At 30.2% G+C, this 25975-nt stretch overlaps 1 protein-coding gene across 2 annotated transcripts in view; it reads left to right on the forward strand.

Annotated features, from left to right (window-relative positions):
• The window catches only part of LOC107452224 (GTP-binding protein RAD-like), a 157581-nt gene extending 133038 nt beyond the window's left edge, over positions 1-24543 (forward strand). The window contains exons 3-5 of one of the 2 annotated variants that reach the window (XM_071182492.1): positions 13427-13515; positions 19701-19893; positions 22290-24543. In XM_071182492.1, coding sequence (XP_071038593.1) covers positions 13427-13515; positions 19701-19893; positions 22290-22591 — 584 coding nt within the window. In that variant the 3' untranslated portion in view covers positions 22592-24543. Of the gene's footprint in view, positions 1-12916; positions 13006-13426; positions 13516-19700; positions 19894-22289 lie in introns of both variants that reach the window. The other variant, XM_071182493.1, reaches the window with a different exon arrangement.
• Positions 24544-25975: the final 1432 nt, after the last annotated feature.

A 25975-nucleotide genomic window follows, 5' to 3' on the forward strand; every position in this document is an offset into this window, starting at 1 on the left:
ATATATATATATATACACAAAGAAAAGTTGAAGAAACTAAGAAGAAATTGATAAAGCAAATGTTGCGTTGATATATTTTGCTTTCGCTAAATGAATACAATTCTAGAAAGCACTTTTTGAGTGGATATAATCGTGCGAGCTGATGACGAGATTATGTCTTATCATCAGCTTTGTGTTTTCAGCTTTTTAAATTTTTTTTAAAAATTATTTTAGTTATTTTTATTTTTCTCTTTTCATAAATCTTTATTACATTATTTCCATGTTGTCACTACATTTTAATTTAATTAGAATTTTAAAGAAGCCGTATTTTTAAAATTCGATTTCTCAGAAACTATTCGACCAATTTCTCTTTTTACTCTCTTTCTGACAACCAACTAAACACCATTCTGCTAGGTGACTTCAACTATAAACATATTGACTGGGGTGTAGATGCATCAACACAAAAGGCATCGCTCTACGTGAAATTTTCAAAAAGCTTCAATCGACTGTTTTTGCCCCACCCCCCAGAAGATCATACCTACGTACCATATCAGTCTACTCACCACTCGGACATTCTCGATCTCATGATCACTAAATATGATCACTCCTTTCTCCTTTGATGTCAACAGCGACCACTCAAGTGACCCTCTCCCTGTCTTGATATATATATATACCACCCATCAAGGTCTTTGTAAAACTACTAATAATTACATAACTAGCTGGACGCCATATAAAATGGTTCATTATTACTCTTAGCCCCGTAAATGGCCATAATTATGACAATCGTGGTATGGTCTTGCTTGTGCACGCTCCTCTTTTCCTATTTTCTTTTCTTTTTTTTTTTTCTTTTTTTTTTTGTCACTAAATCTCATTTCAACTAGGCATTTTCAATTTCGCCAAATACTTATCGTCTTCTAACTCCGACAAATCGGTTTATTGCCACCTTCGGCATCAGACATCGAGCTCATGCAATCTTTGAGAATAGTGGATTATTTTATTCGCCGTTAAAGCTCAGTAAGTAGGTAACATCTCAATAATAATACAGATCTGCCAACAGCTATGCTGTTTATTAAATGTTTTGCAGAGTAGTAAACAAGCGATTCCCAAATGGTGTTCCGTGGAGGAGGGAAAGTGGTTCCGCGACTTAATACTTTTTACAATCAGTTATGAGTTTTGAAACCTGTGATTGCATTTAAATGTTACCTATAATTCATAATTTATTTAATCTTACGGTAGCTTTTATGAAATTACTTCAAGTAAAAGGCTAATGAAATGGAAATGAAATTTCTTTTAAAAAGGAAATATATTTCTCATAGCAATGTATTGGATAAATTATGAAAGAAGAAGCATTTATAAAATATTGCATTAGTATTTTCTGTCGCGCTTTTCAGAACAAAACAATATAATTCTGTAATTAAGTAATATGCTTCCATAATAGCCTTCTTCAGCGTTTAAAGCAGTTCTTTTAAGTTATTATTTTGAAGTTAAGCCACAATTCGGCTTATTTTAATCCCTTTCATCTTATGTATATGCATCAGAAATAAATTCAAACCTTGGCTAGATATAGCATATAAGGACTGCAAATTTAACTGTCGAACATAAAAACCTAATTTAAGATTATTAATTATAATCTTCATTCCTCTAATTGATTATTTTAAATATAGTCTTTTATAGATTATAACGTTCACAATTACCTTAAACTATAATCATTAAGTAGGGGTTCCGCCAAAAGAAGGTTAATTATTTAGGGTTCCGTAGTCGAATAAATTGGGAACTGACAGTTGAAAACTAAAGGTTTCAGAATATTGGATAATTTTTAGAACGTTTTAAAAGCCTTATTACGTGTGAGCTAGTATAAATAGCGTTTCATATGAACTTTTTAATCATTTACATGCAGTGGTGTAGAAAATAACTTTGAAAAAACTTACAAGACAAAGATTAATATTTTTAAACTTATACCTAGCTACCGAGAGAAGAAATTTTCCCCAGAAGTGTAGAAAGTTGGCAGCTCTGAAAATATATATTTATATTTTTTTACCACCAAAATGTAAAATCTTTTCGAAAGTCTCTTAAGAATCCGGATATTCTGAGAAAAGAACTTTCTAAAATTGCTAGTTTCAGCAACAACAAAAAATTAAAACTAGATTGAAGTAAACGGAAAAAGAAGTAAATGTATAATATGAAAAAAGTCAAAATAGTATTTTTATATACGTCAAGAGCAAAATTTTTTTTAAATATAACAATATACAAAACGCTTACAAAAGTCAGCTTACTGTTAATTTTTTAATGCAGAATTTTCGTGGCAGCTTAAATGACTGGAAAGTTTGATTAATCCTAATAGTTAAAAAATAACGTGGAAACTAAGAAAGGAAAAAAAAATTAAAATGCATCATCCATAACAATTTTTAGATGCCTTCAAGAAAATTTAAAATAAAAAATATTATAACACATCCCTTCTAGATTTAAGTACGTAATTTTCAGGAGAAAAAAAATTCACGGAAAACATCATTATTTTTTTTCACTTTTGCGTTTAATGTCAGGGTAGTTTTAACGTTAAACGAGATAAAACTTTTGCGAAACTGAATTTTAAAAACAATTAAAACAGGATTAATTTTTTTTTGTAAATCAAACTTAATTTATGAAGAAAAGTAACATAACAAAATGTCGTTAAACGTTTTTATCAGCATATAATTATAAATTCAGTAAGAAATATGTATACGTATCAAAATACATTCGAATACACAAAACATGAATGTAAGGTATTAACCGAAAAACGTTATGAAAGCAGTACGTTTAGTTAAGGAAGAAAATTCGGAGATTAAATTAATTTAATAATGATTTTTTTTCCTTTCGTACTCTTTACACTATTATATTGATATATTTTGCTATGGTCATAGTATGCGTAATGTTGTTCTGTAATTCATTATATAAGAAAGCACAGTTTTTGAGGTTGTAACTGTGTGAGCTGATGTCGAGATTATATCTTTTCGTTATTTTCTCTAAATATGGTTAATTTTTTTTATTTTTTTTAAAACTTTTAATGTTTTTTTATTTTTATATTTGGTTAAAATCATTTTCCCATTTTGTTTCTTTTCTTGTTTTCTTTGAATTTTTAGTTCATAAATATATAGATAAGTTTAGAATCCAACTTGTTCGAAAATTATTGCAATGAGATACCTGCAAATGACGCAGTATGGGAATCTCGATCCTAATTGGTTGTTGAATTTGTTTATGTTAGCAACTGTTTTCTCCATTCTATTTCGGGTACGCCAAGCTTGTTAAGTATCAATTCTCTTAAGTGGCAAATTCTATATTCCTTCACAAAGATTTCAATTATTTTACTATAGATTTCTTACTAAACACAAAACCAGGCACAAAGCCATGTAGAACATAAACAAACTAATTATGCATCGAAGTTACCAGGCACACAAAACAAAAATATATCAAGGTTACAATAAGATTCATAAATAAATAATAAACCTAATTCAAGTAAAAGATGTAGACGAGAAAGGAATATATTTCAACATATTCGATGCGGGATACGGTGCTTTATTTAATTAACTTCACATTAGTTAATATTCTAAGTTATGAGGAGAAACTTAGCTTAACTTTAATTCGCTATTTTGCTGATAAAGCTGGCGCTGACGTCATGGGTCACATGTATGGGTACGGAGGTCTTCTTGAAACGCAAGTTCCCAACTACTGCCGACGGGCCTCTGCTTATAAACGACGCTTAAAGCACACTTTTGCTTGTAACACGCTCATTTTGTTTAGAAACGCGAAATGTTAGACATAACAGTAGATACAATTCCATACTTGCCAACTTTTATGCATTTGGGGTAAAATTTTATTTTTATATTTAAAGTGGTAGTAAATATATACTATTTTTTCCTTTATAAACTTAATTTTAAAATGATTTTGATCACCACTATTTTTAAAACAATTAAGCATATATATATTAATATATGTTGCTGTCATGTCTGTCAGGATTTTAGACAAAATAGCAAAATTGGGAGAAAGATGTCGATGCTTCGTTGTGAAGGGACACAATCGACGACACGATGTTAACAAGACGACCGGCCAACTTGATTCTGATGATCACAGATGAGGTCTGATACAGCGAGTTTCAGAGTTGATTCAGATCCTTGACGATTCCGGTCAGCCCATTTGATGTACCTGACGAGGAAAAAATTTTGATGTTTTGAGTTATTGATGTTTAATCCTTTTGGTGAGTAGTTCTTAATAATTCTCTCGAAATTATGTCTGGACGTGGCAAAGTTTGAAGCTCGTAGTTTAAAGTAAAGTACAAAAATTAAGTTTAAGTTTATTCAATTCAATTTTTAAAGTACTGCAAAATGAGTCTTCGACGTTGCGGACGTGGTGGAAAGACAAGCACGCCTACCGGGCGTCAAAACCTCAGTGACTCTACGACGGATGAGGAATCCACAGAATTCGACAACAAAATCAAATCACGCAATATGGCTACATATCAAAATNAAAAAACTAAAAAATGAAATTTATTGTTACCAGTTTTTACTCCGGTGCGCTGCCAAGATGGGAAAATCTAGCGTGACCCACTGGTGAGTCACCCCGGCGTGAACGTGTTAAGGAACAAAATTCAGGGATTGAATTAATTTAATAATGATTTTTTTCCCTTCATGCTCCTTACCCTATAATATTGATATATTTTGCTTTGGCCGTAGTATGCGCAATGCTGTGCTGTAATTCATTGTATAAGAAAGCACAGTTTTTGAGGTTGTAACTGTGTGAGCTGATATCAAGATTATATCTTTACGTTATTTTCTCTAAATTTGGTTAATTTTTTTATTTCTTTTTATGCTTTTAATGTTTTTTTATTTTTATATTTGGTTAAAATCTTTTTCCTATTTTGTTTATTTTCTTGCTTTCTTTGAATTTTTAGTTTATAAATATATAGATAATATATTTTAGTTTAGAATCCAATTTGTTCGAAAATTATTGCAATGAGATACCTGCAAATAACGCAGTGTGGGTATCTCGATCCTAATTGGTTGTTGAATTTGTTTAAGTTAGCAACTATTTTTTCCATTCTATTTCGGGTACGCCAAGCTTGTTAAGTATCAATTCTCTTAAGTGGCAAATTCTATATTCTTTCACAAAAATTCAATTCTTTTACTATAGATTTCTTCTTCTTCTTCAGGAGCGCAACAGCCCTTACTAAACACAAAACCAGGCACGAAGCCATGTAGAACATAAACAAACTAATTATGAATCGAAGTTACCAGGCACAAAAAACAAAAATATATCACGATTACAATAAGATTCATAAATAAATAATAAACCTAATTCAAGTAAAAGATGTAGACGAGAAAGAAATATATTTCAACATATTCGATGTGGGATACGGTGCTTTATTTAATTAACTTCACATTAGCTAATATTCTAAGTTATGTGGAGAAACTTAGCTTAACTTTAATACGCTATTTTGCTGATAAAGCTGGCGCTGACATCATAGGTCACGTGTATGGGTACGGAAGACTTCTTGAAACGCAAGTACCCAATTACTGCTGCTTATAAACGACGCTTATAACACGCTTTTGCTTGTAACACGCTCATTTTGCTTAGAAACGCGAAATGTTAGTCAAAACGGTAGATACAATTCAATGATTAACGAGATAATAAATAAATAAAAGTGAAAAGAGTTTCTACCACGTTCTGCATTTTTAGTCGTTTGTGACTTCCCTGAAAGAACAACTTTTACGTTATACATTCTTAGGCCTACCTTAGGATAACTCTTTCAGAGATGCCAACTTGCTCCGGACAGCAAATATATATTTTAAAGTGGTAGTTTATCAATTGTGATTCTTGGTTTAATAAATTCAATTTAGTATATTTTTATCCACCACTATTTCTATACAATTCGTACACTTATATAATTCACCATTTTGGAGTACTTATGAAATGCTATATATTTCAAAAAGCAAACAAAAACAGTCAAATATTTGCAAAAATTACTTTGAAGTTATTTACCGTTTTTTTAATTATTTTGGCATGTCCGGAGCAGATGGACTCTGCCTCTTACACTCTTAGGATAATTTTTCATCGCATGGCATGTTACCCCTACCATATTGGCACGAAAACGCTGAACATATGATATGCGGCGACGATTGAGAATGGGTTAAAGTGATTTTTAAAACATAATAATCTAACTAAACGGAATTTAAGTACGATAAAATTTAAAATTATACGCTAGAATTAAAATTTAAAGCAAACTCAATTTTTCTTTTTTGAGGTGCTAAATTTAATTTTTAACACATTGTACACCGCGCTAATTTTACGTAACTTGCCAGTCTGCCTAAACGGTTAACAACTACAAACTAAATTTTCAAATATTAGACAGATTTGGCTAGTTTATGTAAAGGTTTGGCATGATTATTATGACAGAAGTGGTGAATTATACAAACCTATGAATTGTTTAGAAATAGTGGTGAATAAAAATCTATATAATTGAATTTATTAAATCTAGAATCACAATTAATAAACTACTGCTTGAAAATATTTATACGCTGTCCGGAGCAAGTTGGCATCTCTGTGTATACAATTAAAACTATTTTTGTGTGTTCTAAATTGCATTAATTTCTTCAAGCCATTTCAGTAACGATAATAATATAAAAAAATTAAAATTTTACTCGAATTATGTGTTCCTAATAATCTTGGCTTCTCCGGTCCCCAGTGATCCCTGTGACGTTACGAACAAACTCAGTGCCGGTCACCTGTGACCCCATGGCATTCAAAAGTGCTAATATGAAGTGTAATGCCGGAAAAAAGACTATACTGTAAAGTAAAATTATTTTTGTAACTTAATTTACCTTCAATATCAATATTTCCTTTTTTTTAAAAAAGAAAATATTTAGTAATTTATTATTTTTTATGTTGGACCAGCACAGATTGAAAAATAATTAAAAATATTTTTTATTGAACATTTAACTATATTTAACTTTTTCATCTTATTCCTAAATTTATCTTCAATTTTAATTTGCCTTTCATTGCAATTAAGTAATTTTTTTCAATTATAAAACTACAGAAAACATTATTTGGCTTCTAGCTAATGCAATATAAAACGAAATTTAATGATTTGTGCAACAAAAAAAAAAAAAGTTTGAAAAAAAAGAAAAACGTTATGTTCTAAATTATACATGAGAAAGTTTTGACGGTAAAATAATAAATCTTAGTTTTTCAAAGAAAATCAATCCAACTCATTATGAGAAAACAATGAAACTGTGACAGATGTATCAAAGAAATTTACCGAACAAAGTGGATTGTTATTTTTCGAAAAAGGAATAGTTCCGTTTTATATCATAACGAGATCTTCTTTTACAACAACAGAATCGCGTAAAAGAATTATTCTCTTAAGAGAAATTAATTAATTACTAGGAGCATACTTATAATTAAGACTGAAAGATGAATTTCAAAATTTTAAATTACATGTGTTACACTTTTCAATAAAAGAAAATTAAAATATTCATTTATAGTATGTAGAACGGAGCATATAATTAAAAATTCCAATCATATTTTTGAATATAGGTTTAGAAAAAAAGCAAATTCTCAAACAGCAACTCTTTGAGATGAAGCACTTCACTTCCCCTTATTGTTAATTTAAAAAAGATTAAAAAGCATTGCAAATACATACGTTTATATATATATACAGCACTTGGTTTGCACTTGGTTACGATTGTGTATCAATTGGTAAACATTGTAAAGCAATACGTTGAAAATAAATACAAATAGGAAGTATATAAAAAATCTCTTGAATAAAAACCCATTACATGTATGTGTTTAAATATAATAGTATTGCATATAAACTTGGGCAAAACATGTAATTATTAAAAAACCACAGTCCGTCTAATAATTTGCTCTAATTATTTTAATAAACTAATATATAAACTGATATAATAAATATTCTATCCTTATATAATATATCGTCTATCCAATGGTCGAATTCATATTATATATCGTCTAATTTAACCAATTGATACACAAACGTAAACAAGTGCAAACAGGTTTCAGTCGCTTGAAAACAATAAAGATGTATAGTATTACCTGATAATTAAGATTTTACATAGAATCTTATAGTGCGTCTAATAATTTTGGCTAGGGGCTGTATATATATATATATATATATATATATTTTAACCATTGACTGAACCAATTAAACCATATTTAAGCAATGCAGCTTCATAAAATTATTAACTTTTTATTTTTCTTGTTACAGTTGAAAAAATTTAAATCTTATATTACTTTTTAAGTTCCCCTATAAAATTATTCTAAAGTCGTTATGGGTAGAATGTCAATAGACGTCAATTTCTCGATTTTATCTTAATCTTCAATGGTCGAAGATCTTAATGATTACTTTTACTCTCGTAACAAAATAAGTTTGAAAGAAGCAAACCGTGACGTGTTGAGTTTTTACTTCATATCAAAAAATAAAAAATTTTACTATGACATAAAAAAAAGTGTCCTTGCATGGAAGTTTCTTGAACACTGAGGATTAAATTGCATATTTTTTTTTTTAATATTACTTAAACTTTTTATGTTTATCTCAAAAACTTTAAGTAAATTAAAAATACATACAGATGCCACGTGTGCCTTAAGCTGCAAAAAATTGGAGTCTTAATAAAAAGCAAAAATTTATTTAAATTAGATAAAAATTATAATTTTTTTTCTAGCATATTTTTTTCGGTTTACTCCTGACAGTGAATTCAAGGAATATTTTATTTTTTAATATTTTTTATAACCGCCGTTGGTGTTTTGTAAGAGTCCAATTTGTTCGAAAGTTGTTGTAATTAAATGCTTTTTTGAGAAATTTTTCTCAGTTATTTTTGTTGAACATTGCATTTTGCTTTGCTGCTCAGATTTAGAAATTTGAAATTGCGAAGATGTGTTGAAAAAAGTCCAAGAAGTTCTAAGGAATATAAAAGCACAAGATTTCATTATTAATTCGAGAATTAGAAACTGCTAAACTTTTACAGAGATGCCAACTTGCTCCGGACAGCAAATTTTTATTTCAAAGTGGTAGTTTATAAATTGTGATTCTTGGTATAATAAATTCAATTTAGTAGATTTTTATCCACCACTATTTCTAGACAATTCGTAAGCTTATATAATTCACCACTTTATAATACTCACATACCTGCCAACTTTTAACCCCTTCCATTATCATTTTCCCCAGTGGTATTACAATGGAATTAAAACTTCAATTTTAAGCAAACAAATACGTTGTATATGAGCAAACTTAAATTGACAACCATGATAGTAACGCATATTAATATATATGCTTAATTTTTGTAAGAATAGTGGTGATCAAAATCACTCAAAAATTAAGTTTATAAAAGAAAAAATAGTATATATTTACTACCACTTTAAATGTGAAAACAAAATCTTCGGGAAAATCCGGAAGAGTTGGCAGNTGATACAGGAATTGTCGTGAAGTCCAAAAATCCCAACATTGCCTTACAAAAACTCCAAGAAAAGATCACAGAAATAGAAACCTGGTGCCTAGACTGGAAGTTTAAAGTAAACGGCCAAAAATCGAAACTACTAATCATTCAACATAAAAGAAAAACGATCCTCCCTAAAAATCAAGTTGTACTCTTTAACGAAACGATACCCATAGTCAAAACAGCAAAATATCTTGGTCTGGTCATAAACAGCAAATTTAATTGGAAAGATCACGTCAAAACAGTCATCAACAAAGCACAAACAGCCTACCACAGATTACAAATCCTTCTTCAGAACCCTAAAATGGAGCTCAGACTTAAACGTTTACTTTACATCTCGATGATCCGTCCCATCCTGACTTATGCATCTCCAGCTTGGTGCAACATCTCCACATAACTCCTTAAAAAACTCAAAACCCACCAGAACAAAATCCTCAGGAAAATAACAAAAGCAAGATGGTTTATCAGAAATAAAAACATACATCGCGACCTCAACATAGATTCTTTAGATCATCCCATCGCAAAGCTAAATTTCAGATTTTTTGAAAAAACCATAAATTGTGATACCGCAGGATTCAACGAAAGTTTTACTTTTGAAAACTTAAGAGAAGACATAAACCTCAGACCGATGGCAGCTTACTTTTGTAGTGACGTAATTTTATCCAAAATTCAAAATATTTAAATTCCTTTTACTTCAATTGCATTCCAATTACCAGAAAGAACCACCCTAAAGATCACAATTCAAGACGAATGGGAAAAAGGCTGCTAACGGCCCCAGGCGCCCAGATAAATATTGATGATGATGATGAATACTTATGTCATGCTATATCTCTTAAAAAGCTAGCAAAAATTTACTTTGTAGTTATTTACCGTTTTTTTTAATTTTTTAAAATTATTTTGGCTTGTCCGGAGCAGTTGGTATCTCTGCTTTTTAGTAAAAAAGCTATGTTCTTTTATCAACTGTCCAATGAAATGCAACTACAAAGTTGAAATTTGACTTCTGAAAGTGACCATTTTGAGCTTTAACATTAGCGAGAGTATTTTTTTTCTCTTTTTTCAAAATTTCTATTTGTTCGAAAATTATCGCAATTTTTTTTTTTTAATTTTCTTTTTCTTTTTTTTTATAATAATCATTTATTTATTTATCCATTGTTCTAGAAAAAATTTTTCTCTCTCGCAATTTTCATTTTATAGGCTTGCTCTTGATTTGAAGTTAAACGTAACAAAAAAAGAATAAATTAAAATAAAAAAAGAGATTAGATATTGACAGATTTAACATTTCCATCGAAATTTTTAAAAGTATGAAGTCTGAAGACAGATATAAACTGTTTCCGATGTGAAAACTACTAGATGATATAAGGTTATCGTTAAACATTGTTAGCAGTTAAAATTACTTCTCATTATTACTGTTTATTGTGTCGCATATTCTGCAGAGATGCCAACTGCTCCGGACACGCCAAAATAATTAAAAAAACGGTAAATAACTACAAAGTAAATTTTGCAATTATTTGTCTATTTTTGCTTGCTTTTTAAAAGGCTTAGCAAGACGTAAGTCATGCCTGCCAACTTTTAATCTCTTCCATTATCATTTTTCCCAGTGGTATTAAAATGGAATTAAAACTTCAATTTTAATCAAACAAATACGTTGTATTTGAGAAAACTTAAGTTGACAACCATGATAGTAACGCATATTAATATATGTGTTTAATTTTTGTAAGAATAGTGGTGATCATAATCATTTAAAAATTAGGTTTATAAAAGAAAAAATAGTATATAATTACTACCACTATAAATATGAAAATAAAATCTTCCGGAAAATCCGGAAGAGTTGGCAGGTATGGCAAGTACTCCAAAGTGGTGAATTATATAAACCTAATGTAATGTTGCTAATGTAATTTTTTGCGTTTTATGTGTTTTATGTATGTTTTGTCAGTAGAATGTTTGTTCTACTCTCGTGTGCCCAGAATAGGGCGGGTCGAGGTATAAATAAACAATAAACCTATGAATTATTTAGAAATAGTGGTGGATAAAAATCTACTAAATTGATTTTATTAAACCAGGAATCGCAATTGATAAACTACCACTTTAAAACATATATTTGCTGTCCGGAGCAAGTTGCCATCTCTGATTCTGTATACCTGAGTTCAATTTTTTTTCCCAGATACATTTAATTGTTTTTCAATTCCAGATATCATTTCATTTCGTTGCTATTAGCATATTAATAAAATGTGCTTAGATGAATTTATAATAATTAGATATTTTCTAAACGAAATGATATTTTTTATCTACTTTTAGGAAGATCAAGGTCTAGGTCAAACGATTTATGTCTATTAAAGCTGATTCTAAGAAAAAACGAATTTATGTAAGGACAAAAACTGTTTTTCCACATCACCACCAATCTTCACTCCGTAATAAATCTCGGAGAGACCAGGGTACCGGTTTTCAATATAATTGATTGCCCAAAATTTGATCATCTCTCAAATATGCAACATGTAGCAATCCATTCGTAATTTGCGTATAAAATGGACATAAATCTCCCACTTTCTTAAGCTTTACCACTTCTTACATTAGGTACATATGACATTCCAAACATTCTCCAAAACATTCTCTTCAACAGCCCGTTGTTGGCCAGGAGGTCACGATGGTTAAAGCTCCACAATTTTTGAACAATGGCATGATTGTAGTCAACATTTAGGTCTATTTACAGAGATGCCAACTGCTCCAGACAAGCCAAAAAAAATTAAACAAACTGTAAATAACTCTGCACTATTTTTGCTTGCTATTGTGAAAGGTATGGCGTAACATACGTACCCTTACCCGCCAACTCTTCCGGATTTTCCTCAAGATTTTATTTTCATATTTAAAGTGGTAGTAAATATATACTATTTTTTCTTTTATAAACTTAATTTTTAAATGATTTTGATCACCACTATTCTTTCAAAAATTAAGCTTTTATATTAATATGCGGTACTATCATGGTTGTCAACTTAAGTTTTTTCAAATGCAACGTATTTGTTTGCTTAAAATTGAAGTTTTAATTCCATTCGAATACCACTGGGAAAAATGATAATGGAAGGGATTAAAAGTTGTGAATTATATAAGCCTACGAATTATTTAGAAATAGTGGTGGATAGAAATCTTCTAAATTGAATTTATTTAACTAAGAATTGCAATTGATAAACTACCACTTTAAAATAGATATTTGCTGTCCGGAGCAAGTTGGCATCTCTGTCTTTAGGATAAACTGGTGCCCATCGATCTGAAGCTGAGAGGGCTTCAAGTTGCCACTGGGAACGAACCCAAGATCTTTACAATGACTCTTCATTACGTGATATCCCTGTATATAAGAAATACTCTAATAAGAAATCTTCCTAATGTATTGATTTTATCTCTTTGCAGAGTATTTATTTAATTATTTATTTGTTAGGAATTGTTGTGTGAATTTAAATTTTTCATTTCAGATGAAGAAAATGAAAAATCGGTTGGCGTGATTCTAAATGGCTCCGAATCAGAATTAGTATTTTTTGAGTATCAGTTTGTTGGAGATAGTGTGAGTATNATTTTGAAAGGTATAGCATAACATAAGTACCATAAAGTGGTGAATTTTATAAGCCTACGAATTATTTAGAAATAGTGGTGGATGAAAATCTACTAAATTGAATTTATTTAGCTAAGAATTGCAATTGATAAACTACCACTTTAAAATAGATATTTGCTGTCCGGAGCAAGTTGGCATCTCGGTCTTTAGGATAAACTGGTGCCCATCGATCTGAAGCTGAGAGGGTTTCAAGTTGCCACTGGGAACGAACCCAAGATCTTTACAATGACTCTTCATTACGTGATATCCCTGTATATAAGAAATACTCTAATAAGAAATCTTCCTAATGTATTGATTTTATCTCTTTGCAGAGTATTTATTTAATTATTTATTTGTTAGGAATTGTTGTGTGAATTAAAAATTTTCATTTCAGATGAAGAAAATGAAAAATCGGTTGGCGTGATTCTAAATGGCTCCGAATCAGAATTAGTATTTTTTGAGTATCAGTTTGTTGGAGATAGTGTGAGTATGATATTTTATTTTTTAAAGTTTTTACGAAAGGCACAAGTTAATATTTCTTATCATTTTTTAAGAAAGGGGAATTATAATAATTATTATAACCTCTACATATAATTAATTTAAATAAATCTATAGTTGTCCAAACAATAATCATTTGAAAAATATAATGCGTTTAAATAGTTAAATTTGTTATATGACTACCACTGCAAAGAATACGACGTCGACGATCTGACCTCTTAATCTGATATTGTGCTCTAGGGCGACTGGTACTAATAGCATTCTCATGCGACGTTGTAATGAAACTTGCTAATACTTCTTTCAAAAAGAAAAAGACTGGTAGCGTATAATATTTTATAAATTATAATAATATATATAATTAATTTAGGCCGGCGAGGTGGCTGAGCGGTTAAGTGTTCCTGACTGCGAAGCTAATGCCTATGCAGAACAGCCAACTTTCTAAGTTTTTTGTAAAAAAAAAATATTTTAGTGGTAGATAAGTTAATGTTTAAATGTTTTATTTTTTATTCATTTAAACTTATTTTCCACGTCACTACATATAAATTAGTTAAAAGTTCATATGAAACGCCACTTTATATCAACACTTTCCTGGTGAGGCTATTAAAATGTTGACAAACTGACTTTAAATTCCGAAAGGTTAGGTTTTTAGATGACCACTCTATAAAATATTTTACAAAAAGCGTAGTAGTTGGCGAATCTGGCTGTGGGTTCGAATCCCGCTCAGGGTATGGATGATTTTCTCTGCGAGTTGTCCTCTGTTATGTGTGAATGTGGCCCAACCTATGAACGGGTATCTGTGGCAGTGAGAAATATGTTGCTCTCCTCCGTGACTAAGATTCACAGGTGGCTACTGAAGATCGTTAACACGTTGAAAGCTGTGTCAGCCATCGGTGGCTGACACTGAACTTTCCAGATTTAGGTCGCGTCAAACACCGATGGCTGACACTGAAATTACATTTAGGACTTTATCTGCCACCGCTTGCTGACACTGACCTTTCACATAGGCCGCGAAGAACAGCTGGCTGACAGCGTATAACATGATATAGAACTATAAAATTTACACTCTTTTATGGAACTGCAGAAAATGTATTAAAAATTTACTTAATTATTGTGATTCTTTGTTTAATAAATTCCATTTAGTAGATTTTTATCCACCACCATTTTTAAACAATTTATAGGCATATATAATTCACCACTTTTTTCAGATAATTCTTTTTTCACCACTTTCTTTTGTCTTGCTAAAACTTTTATAAACTAGCAAAATCTGTCTATATTTGTAAATTTAGTTTGTAGTTATTTACCGTGTGGCCAGACGAGCAAGCCATGTAAAATTATCGTGGCATTCAACGTGTTAAATGAGCATCACTTCCGGCATTTTCCGAAGAGAAGAACGAATGTTCAGCACCTGCTTATTAAAAAAAATAATTATAATTAATTTAGACCTCCATCCTCTCATTTGACCCACCCTCTGACCCAGATAGGGCACCGCCGGCATTTCTTTTATAGTTGTTTTCTTTTTGACGCTCTAATCAAATGTAAAAATATGTTAGATTATTAGAATAATATTTGCACTAACATATAAAGCAGAGAAAAAAAATTTATAGAAAAATTTTTTGCTCTCATATTCAAATTATCATTAATTGATTTTGCAAATTAAAGAAACATACATGAAGAATTACTGTTTTTCTTAGATCTAAATAACAACAAATAAATACAAATTTGAAAAATTATTGCTCGGAAGTTTGCAGTGCCTGAAAAATTTTACTTTTAACGCCGACAAAAACACCGGTGTCTCGTACTGTATTTCCTAACCATAAATTACTAAAATGCTAACTTTAATACTTTTTACTTATTTTGACCTAAATAAACCCACAATAATAAAATAAAAAGTATGAAATAAAATTTTTTCGTCAAAGGGTTGAAGAGGAAATCCTAAAATATAGTAAATATAGTATACCCTTTCCATAATAGGTACGAAAAGTATTTATTTGAGAGAAAATCATTCTAACTCTTAATACGTAAATTGTTAGCAAATGCAGGTTTTCCTTTTCCTTTTTTCATTTGGGTGTGACATTTAACTAATTTTATCTTTGGTATTTGAGATATTAAAAGCTCTTTTCGCTGCTACCAGAAATTTAATTCAGGCTATCGATTTATTAGAGTAGCAACATTTATTGCGTAGAATTTGTTTCTAATTATGTTATAAGATTTGATTTAAAAATCATCATCATCATCAACATTTATCTGGGCGCCTGAGGCCGTTAGCGGCCTTTTTCCCTTGATTTAAAAATTGATTTTAAATGCCATTATATACAGAGATGCCAACTTGCTCCACTTTGCAAAATAGTATTTTCTAGCGGTAACGAAATTTAAGTTATTTATAGTTTAGTATTTTTAATTTTAAATAATTTGTTCACCACTAAATATCAAAAATTACATGCAACCTAAAAGCATTAATTATTTGGTTACTGTTTTTCAAAGTAGGCTTAACTATGCATATTTTGAAAGTTAGTTATACTATTAAAATCGTTACCACTTTATTAAAACTTTTCCAGAGAGCGGAGCAGTTGGCATCCCTGTATATATTTACATAGCTACCAATTCTGCCGGTTTTCCTGGACGATTTTATTTTCATATTTGAAGTGCTAGCGAAATTCATGTTATTTCACTAAACTTTTTGAATTATAATAATAATTTTAAATCAGTTTGACCACCACTACATATAAATAATTACAACAAATATATAAAAGCATATTATTCCTTACGATAGCGATTTTCAACCTGATTAAAATATAAATATATTTTTGAGGAAGAGAGTTTTTCGATAATTGTTTTACTACCACTTGGAAAATCCATTCTCGAAAAGAGTGAATGTTGGCAGGTATGTATTTATTTACATNAAAATTATTGCTTGGAAGTGAGCCGTGTCTGAAAAGTTTTACTTCTAACTCAGAAAAACGCTGGTGTCTCGTACTGTATTTCATAACTATAAATTATTAAAATGCTAACTTTAACACTTTTTACTTATTTTGACCTAAATTAACCCACAATAATGAAAAAGTATTAAATAAAATTTCTTCGTCAAAGGGTTGAAGAGGAAATCCTAAAATATACCCTTTCCATAATAGGTACGAAAAGTATTTATTTGAGAGAAAATCACTCTAACTCTTAATACGCATATTGTAAGCAAATGCAGGTTTTCATTTTCCTTTTTTCATTTCACATTTAACTAATTTTATCATTGCTATTTGAGATATTAAAAGCTCTTGCCGCTGCTACCAGCATTTTAATTCAGGCAATCGATTTAATAGTAGTAGCAACATTTATTGCGTAGAATTTGTTTCGAATTATGTTATAAAATTTAATTTAAAAAAAAGACATTAAATGCCAATATATATTTAGTCACATTGTCACAAAACAGCAGCTGCATTATTTCTGCAGATGTACTATTCTCTTTTTAACAAACATCAAAAAATGTTAGTTTCTTGCACTGGATTATATCCTGAACCCTTTTATTTTTATGACCTTCGCAGCATAACCTATTCTCTAAATCCATAGTTTCACTTACACAACATCTGTCTCCAATTGATTCCGATAACGGCGCCTGGCAGTCTTAATTTATTTAAATCCTTTTCTTCGTTCTCGTCTCCATCAGACTTAAGATGCTCAGGGATTGACGTGACTTGTTAATTGCCGCTGTTGAAAGGGGAAAAAATGAATCCCAGTATCGGGCTGAGGGATCTGACATCTCTGGAAGTTGAGATTCTATTTTAGGGTGTATTGACTGCATTAGAGGTAAAAGGGTTTGTTGATAATGGGTGTAATTTACTCGTGGGGCATTAACCTTAAAGACATCAATGAACAAAGGGAAGCTTAAAAAATAGAACATAAAGACGCCATTTATTCATTAGTTTTCTTGTGCAAATTTATCTAAATTAATGGCAACAAAATAGCACTATATAGTTTAGAGCTGAACTCATTTATTAAGAGAGTACTTTTTTCGCGACCAAACTCAACTATTAAAGAGATCTATATGAAGAAAGAATATAATTATAAAAAAATAGTTATATAGTATATTCTAAATATTTACTTTGCTCAATAGTATATTTCGGAGATTAATTGTATATGCACTATTGTTCGAGATTTTTTTTTTTTTTGCATTATTTACGACTAATGAGTTTTTCAGTAGTATCTATTACGGTTTTCGTCAGTTTAAGCAATATTTCAAGTATATTTTTAAAAACCGAAACGCAGGCAAATGTGCAGAAATAAACCATTAATATTTGCTTTGCTCAGCAGAATATTTTGGAGATTAATTGTATATGGCACTATAGTTTGCGATATTTTTTTTTTTTTTGCATTATTTACGTCTAATGAATTTTTTAGTAGTATCTATTACGGTTTTCGTGAGTTTAAGCAATATTTCAAGTATATTTTTAAAAACCGAATCGCAGGCAAATGTGCAGAAATAAACCATTAATGTACCAAAATTATTAATTAATTAGTTTTATAGCTTTAATTTTGAGAGAAAAAAATCTGCGAGGGAGTTCTATAAATTATCACTCGCTACTTCTCTAAATCTTATGTAGTAACTCACCTTTATTTCTCTTATTTTTTAAAATATATCGTTGAATATAATATTTCTACCCATCCTTTTATAAACAAATGCAATTTAAATTTTTTTTGCATAAATAGCTTAAATTTACAAACTGTTAGGAAATTTATTTTGTTATAAAAATTAATCTTACACAATAAGCATATAATCCCTACGCAATAGAATACATTGTAAAATTCATGATCTAATTATAAAGTTTGTAATAGATATTTTTATTCCTAAAATGGTAGCTTTTAGAGAAGGAAATTTTTACTCAGTTTAAACTTGTTTTAAAATGTATATATTACTATTATGCTCATATTGGTTTAATATTTAACTCACACAATTATGCAGACTGTGTCTCAAAAGGCGATGATAGAGTTGTATTAAAAATACATATTTAAGTAATTTGTTTTAGGTAATTTTTTGAACATAAATTGACTTATAAATTAAGCCAGAAAACTATCCTTCGTTCAATATCAAACATGTTCTTTCGTGCAAAATGTGTGCATCCAATTATGGTCAAGTATGTGTTCTAAATATGCTCACTAGTAAAATAATTCTNGGAACATCAAATGGGCTGACCGGAATCGTCAAGGATCTCTATGTCATTTCGTTGTCCAAGTAGTCTAACAGCCAATCGTTATTGAGTAATTTTCGCATTGCAAAATTTAAGATCGAATTATAAAATTTGTAATAGATATTTTTATTTTTAAAATGGTAGCTTTTAGAGAAGGAAATTTTTACTCGGTTTAAACTTATTTTAAAATGTATAGATTACTATTATGCACATATTGGTTTAATATTTAACCCATACAATTATGCAGACTGTGTCTTAAAAGGTGATGATAGAGTTGTATTGAAAATACACATTTAGGTAATTTGTTTTAGGTAATTTTTAGAACATACATTGGCTATAATTACGCCGGAAAACTATCCTTCGTTTAATATCAAACACATTCTTTCGTGCAAAATGTGTGCATCCAATTATGGTCAAGTATGTGTTCTAAATATGCTCAATAGTAAAACAATTCTCTGTTTGGTGCTAAATACAACCTTTACATTTACAACCATTTTCAGAACATTTAGTAGCTAGTTCTTTTTGAAGATATTATTAATCTTTTAATTAACCCCTTGGGGACGGGTGATTCAGAAAAGCATTCGTACAAAATCAGAATCAGGATGTAATTAAATAAAAAACGGTAACTTAAATGTAGTCGTTGCTAATTTGACAGACTTACTTTGCCTTTACTTTAATTATTGTTAGTTTAATCATATATATAATCAATGTTAGTTCAAAGTATAACTAAATAGTTTTATTTAGAACAAACTAATGGTGAATTAAATAAATCAAACAATTATAACTCCGCCCACAAATAAACTGCTAAAGAATTACCTTTATTACCAGTTTTATCTTTTTACCCTAGATGATACGGTTTTATGCTGGCGCGTATTTGTGACAGTCGGCGCTGAAGGGTTAAGGCCCGTAAATATTTTCTTCCGATTCTGAGAATTTAGTTGAAGAGCGTTTCTCTGTATTATTATTATTGAACTTATTTCTTTTTCTTTATTACAGAATAAAAATTTCACCGAAGCGTTCGGCCCTGATGCTTACCTGGTGGTCTATTCCGTTAACTCTAAACGAAGTCTTCAATCTGCAAAAGAGATTCTCAAGTTGATTCATAAGTGGGACAACATTGATATGAAAGCTGTCATCCTAGTCGGTAACAAGACAGATCTTGCACGACATCGTGTCCTTTCTACAGATGGTAAGTTTTTTTAATCCACGCGTTTACTACTGATTTGCGAATTGAATTGAATTAAATATCGAATTTAATCGGCCCTAAAAGGGATACTCAGTGTCAAACGATGGATTTTATTCACGCGGGATTGCCACGAGCGATTAAAAAATGCAAAAAAGTGGTGACTTGTAAAATTCAAAATTTTATGAGAAGATATTAAAATTAGCAACGTTTTACAAAATATAGTTTTCAGTTTACTATTGAAAATTAATGGAATGAATGCTTTTGTGTTAGGAAAGAATACTTTAAATTACAAGTCACTGTGGTAGTTACGATTGAATAATAAAAAAGATTATAAATAAGTATCCAATTAACATTTTAAATCACATAAAGATTACGAGAGGGAAATTTATGAACTATTTATTATGAAAATCAATTGAAGACAAATTTGTCCAAACATTCAAGAATGAATGTAAAAACTTTATTAGCTCATCAAATATTAAAATTAAATAATTTTTGCGAAATCGGAGTAATTTGACTGATGCCTGACGTTCTAATAGTACAAGGGAACAAATATTTTTGTTGCCGTTATACAAGGTCTGATCTTAATTCCAGAGCGTGAATTTCAAATCTAAAATTAGTTTTCTTCATAAAGCTAAAAAAAATTTTTAAATTATATTTTTTGAAGAGTTTATTTTCTGTCTGAATGTACAAGTTTATAAGGAACATGCAGGTTTATATACATACATATACACTTGTCAGCTACTTTGAAAATAACAGTTTTGGCTGCAGCAAAAAAAATTAACTTAACGTATTGCATCATAAACTGAAATCTATTATAGCCTTCTTCGTACCACTCCAAAAGCAGGAGAGAAGTGAAAAACTGCATTCGAAAATCCAGTTTTTATTAAAACTACACTTTTAAGTTAGCTAACACGTTGAGCGCCGCGTCGGCCATCGGTGGCTGACACTAGACTTTCTATTTAGGCCGCGTCAGTCAGCGGTGGCTGACACTGAAATTACATTTAGGCTGCGTCTGCCACCACTTGCTGACACTGACCTTTCACATAGGCTGCGAAAAACGACTGGCTGACTGCGCATAACATGATATAGAACTATAAAATTTACACTCTTTTATGGAATTGCAGAAAATGTATTCAAAATTTACTTAATTATTGTGATTTTTGGTTTAATAAATTCAATTTAGTAGATTTTTATCCACCACTATTTTCAAGCAATTCGTAGGCTTATACAATTCACCACTTTTATCAGATATGTCATGATAAACCATCTAAAAAAATAGAAAAATCCGTCTAATATTTGCAAATTTAGTTTGTAGTTATTTACCGTGACCAGATGGGCAAGCCATGTAAAATTAGCGTGGCGCTCAACGTCTTAATATTTAAAATTTTATCCCTTTAGATAATGACTCATTAATATTAAATCATTAACTTCAATTTTGAGCTGTTATTGGAAGACTCATTTAAGTAACAAACTCTCTACGAGGGAAAAACACCTATAGGGAAAATATTTTACTTAATCGCCCTAGCTCTAACAACGCCCTATGCTGAACTGAACTGAGTTCCTGAGGCCGCTCACGGCCCTCTATCCATTCACCCTGATCGTAATTTATGTAGTGGTTCGATAAGATGGTGGGAATAGAAGTAAAAAAGTATTCTTGATAACAAATAAACGTTTAATTATGACTATGTATTTATATACAATGTGGTGATAAAACCCATAGTGTAATAAATATAAAATTTAAGTTCTTGAATAAAAAGTTCAGCTTAAACAGAAATACAGCTTGTATAATGAAGAGGAGAATCTATACATAATAGCATACCTGCCAACTTTTAATCCCTTCCATTATCATTTTTCCCGGTGGTATTAAAATGAAATTAAAACTTCAATTTTAAGCAAACAAATACGTTGCATTTGAAAAAGCTTAAGTTGACAACCATGATAGTAACGCATATTAATATATGTGCTAAATTTTTGTAAGAATAGTGGTGATCAAAATCATTTAAAAATTAAGTTTATAAAAGAAAAAAATAGCATATTTTTACTACCACTTTAAATATGAAAATAAAATCTTTCGGAAAATTCGGAAGAGTTCGCAGGTATGTTAATAGTGATGCCTAGAATATGATGTTTCAATGCAATAGGCTTAAAGTCCTTGGCATCTATCAGCTTTTCAAAGAAGCTTTCGTTGAAGTCCACTGCATAGCTTTCCATCATCAGCTTCCAATGGTCGTTACAAGTTTTATATGGGGAAAAAATTACATAATTTCTAAAATATACAAGCATGATCTTTTAAATTGTGCTAATAGTTTTGTCATGAAAATTCTTCCAAAACATTTGCTATTTTGACCAACCTCAATATTTTTTCTTAAAATTCTAAATGCACTTTTGATTTTTCATAGATGGACGTTCTCTAGCTATTGAAGAAGGGAGCAAATTTATAGAAACTTCAGCAGGCATCAACCATCATGTCGACGAACTTTTGGTTGGCATTCTTTCTCAAATACGTCTGAAACTGTCTTCCCAAGAAAGAACTTTGCAGAAAAGAGAATCTGTAAGCTTAGGATCTGGTGTGGGTGGGACCAAAATTCGTGGTGGTAAATGCCATGGGTGTGCAGGTTGCAAAGCCAAGGGTCTTCTTAAACGAATCTTGAAAAAAGCTTGCTCCAAATCGAAATCATGTGACAACCTCTTGGTGTTGTAAAGAATATTCGTTCATATTTGTGTTTCTGAAACTAATCTAATTTTCTTATTCAATTCATCAAACATCGCAGATCTACTGAACCAATGTACTGTTGAACTTTTATGGTGTTTTTTAACTGCATTTCTTCCAGGGAAACGAAATATTAGAACTGCGTAGCGCATCACTCAGAGAAAAGTTAGATTCTTATTGTTTATCTGGGCACCAGACGAAAATATTGAAGATTCGTTCAAAAATCTCATGCAACAGAAAACAAAACCAAAAAAAAAAATGTTTCATAATGTTATTATTTTAATTTCAGTAATATTTTTATGCACATATTTATGAATATTTGTCTAAATAATTTTTACAGGATAAAAGAATTACTTTCTTTAACCTTAGATCGCTTTTTCCTAGCACGATACGACACTGACGAACGATATAGGATCTAGTAAAATGCATTGCAGAAGCATACGGGCTTTCCCACGTTCCGATACGATAATATTTCTCCGACATAGCAATATCGTTTATGTAAACGACATGTCTTATGAGCACCCACGTATCCCAACAAACCTTACCGATATTTATTTTTATTTTTTAACTTTTCAATTTGGTTTTACTCTTTTGTTTTATATTTAACTCAGATATCAGTGCAAGTTAATACTGTTATATTATTTATTTTAATATAATTACAGACAGTATAATTATTTTATTATCCAATATGCGTGAAATTGAGCTTTAAATCTGTGATTTAAATTTGTGTGAAAACGTGATGTTGCAAAAGATAAAATGAATTTAAATGTTTTCAATTTATAAACTACAGCAGTGCGATTCCGCAAGTAAAACTTCTTTATTCACCATTTTAACGATGATTGTCATTTCATATACACAGATGGCACTACTACTAGCTTGAGTTTTCAACAAAATAATATAAATTAAATAGTTTGCCGTCATTAAGAAAGTAAGAAAATCATTTTATTTTCTTCTCAGTTAAAAGATTGCAATTAATTTCGGTCAGCAGTCATTAATTACGGTGAAGTCGAGAAAATATTTTCTTCTCAGATTCCTGAAAAAATTTATTCGACTCCGACTCCGTATTTTATTTTCTTCTCAGTTAACAGATTGCAATTAATTACGGTCAGCAGTCATTAATTACGGTGAAGTCGAGAAAGTATTTTCTTCTCAGATTCCTGAAAAAATTTATTCGACTCCGACTCCATATTTTCTTTTCTTCTGAGTTAAAAGATTGCAATTAATTACGGTCAGCAGTCATTAATTACGGTGAGGTCGAGAAAATATTTTCTTCTCAGATTCCTGAAAAAATTTATTCGACTCCGACTCCATATTTTCTTTTCTTCTGAGTTAAAAGATTGCAATTAATTACGGTCAGCAGTCATTAATTACGGTGAAGTCGAGAAAATATTTTCTTCTGGTTGCAGCAAAACTTAGTTAATTAACCTATCCACTTATTTAATTTAATAAACAATTTATTTTCAGGAGAACAAATTGTTTATTAAATTGATAAGATGAATATACAATTTGATAATAGATTTGGCTTTTGCCTAATCTAAACTAAAAGTATAATTTACAGGTTATGGTGTGCCGATGTTTTTACAACGAATTTCTGATGACTGTGGCGAAGTTTTTATTAATTTGGCGAACTTCTCATTATGACGTATTTCTGATAACGTGGTGAGGAGGCATGACGAATTTCGTAAATCTTCATCTGGTACTCAGCTGAAGTTCCATAATCTGACGGTTTACAGTTAGTTTAACTTCAATAAAATTTCATCATATTACTAGTTTAATTATTTTAAAATGTCCATTGGTTATTAAAATCAAAACATATTCCTTACGATTTGAAGAATTTCGTTTCCCTGAAACCGTAGAGTTTTTAATTACTTAATCTAGTTTCATTTTCATAACCTGGATGGAAGTCATAGTTTATAGAAACAAAATAAATTCTTTGTAAACTATATGCTTGTTTTCTTAAAACAGGTTCTTCGCAGGTTTTAAAAAAAAATTAATTTATAACAATAAAGAAACGAATTTCTTATCATCATTCATTTTCTAAATCAGACGAATCATTAGTGACCACTACCACATATAACGTTTCAAATGAAACATACCTTTTCAAAAAAAATTTCAACTAAAGCTCTGAATTATTAAATTGGTAATAAATTTTTGTTATCTTTAACGTGACTTTCACTTTCCAGGATTAGATTTTTTTTAAAGCCTGCGGAAACCCTGGTATATACTTTGAATGTTAAATGTAATTCTTTGGTATTTATTACATTAATTGCGATTAAGCAAATTTTGTAACACTAAATGCTATACTTATTTTTTTAAAAAAAGTTCATTTTGTTTTATCAATTCAATTTCTAATTTAACCAATTCTTAGTTCAATTTTACTTCAGGAATTTAAGGATAAAACAGAAAAATACTACTTTATCATTAAAAATAAATACTCAACTGGTTCATGGAAAACATTTAAATCTTTGTAATTAAAATCATTACATAATCATTGTTAAGTTGCAGAAATTTTTTTTAAAAATAAGTTCCTTAGTGCGAGTTTTTTTAGGCAGAAGGTAATTTATAAACGGCTTCTTGGTATGCATTTTTATTCTTAATTTTATTTTCGCATATTCACAATAATATTTGTAACATGATTTTTAATCTAATTTTCCTTCTATATTCAATGCTATGCCTTACTGTAAATGAAATGATACTTTAAAAAAAAATACATATAAAAATCGTATAGTGAAGTGAAATATTCACCTCGAAATGTGTGAAAATTATGTTTCTATAAGAGTACAATTTTCATACGCTTTTTTCGCATTTGCAGATAAGTTTTAAATTTAGTTGAAAATTAATCAATCTTTCTCAATTCATTTATTTTCTTTTTCATTTTTTCGAGAAATATAGTTTAAATTAAAGTCGAAACTGAAGTGATATTGCTTTCAAACCATTAATATTACGAATTTGCTGGGTCCAGAAATATTACATTAAAGTCGTCCTTTCATATGACGGCCTGTGTCAGGGAACTAGCCTCGTATCAGAAAGATTCTGGGTTCGAATCCCGGGCAAGGCATGGACGTTCTTTCATTCTCTGTACTATCTGTCCTTACTGTGGGAGCAACTTTGGCTCAGCTAATAAGGTGCCCCTGAAAAAGTGGCCCACAAATCTGCCCTGTGAATGCCTGTAGGACGGAATATGATTCCTCTGGCGGACATTGGAAAAAATGTAGCATTTGCATCTTTTCTTTTCATTTTTTTCAATTTAATTACATTAGTACAAAGGAAAATTGCTAGAAACTAATGCAGTTTGCTTTGTTTATTTTTCATTATTTTGTTCACATTTATGTAATTATACGCCTTCCTCCACTCAGAAATCACCATTGTCTTCCA

Source organism: Parasteatoda tepidariorum, chromosome 6 (assembly GCF_043381705.1).
Source record: "Parasteatoda tepidariorum isolate YZ-2023 chromosome 6, CAS_Ptep_4.0, whole genome shotgun sequence".
NCBI classification, from domain to species: domain Eukaryota; kingdom Metazoa; phylum Arthropoda; class Arachnida; order Araneae; family Theridiidae; genus Parasteatoda; species Parasteatoda tepidariorum.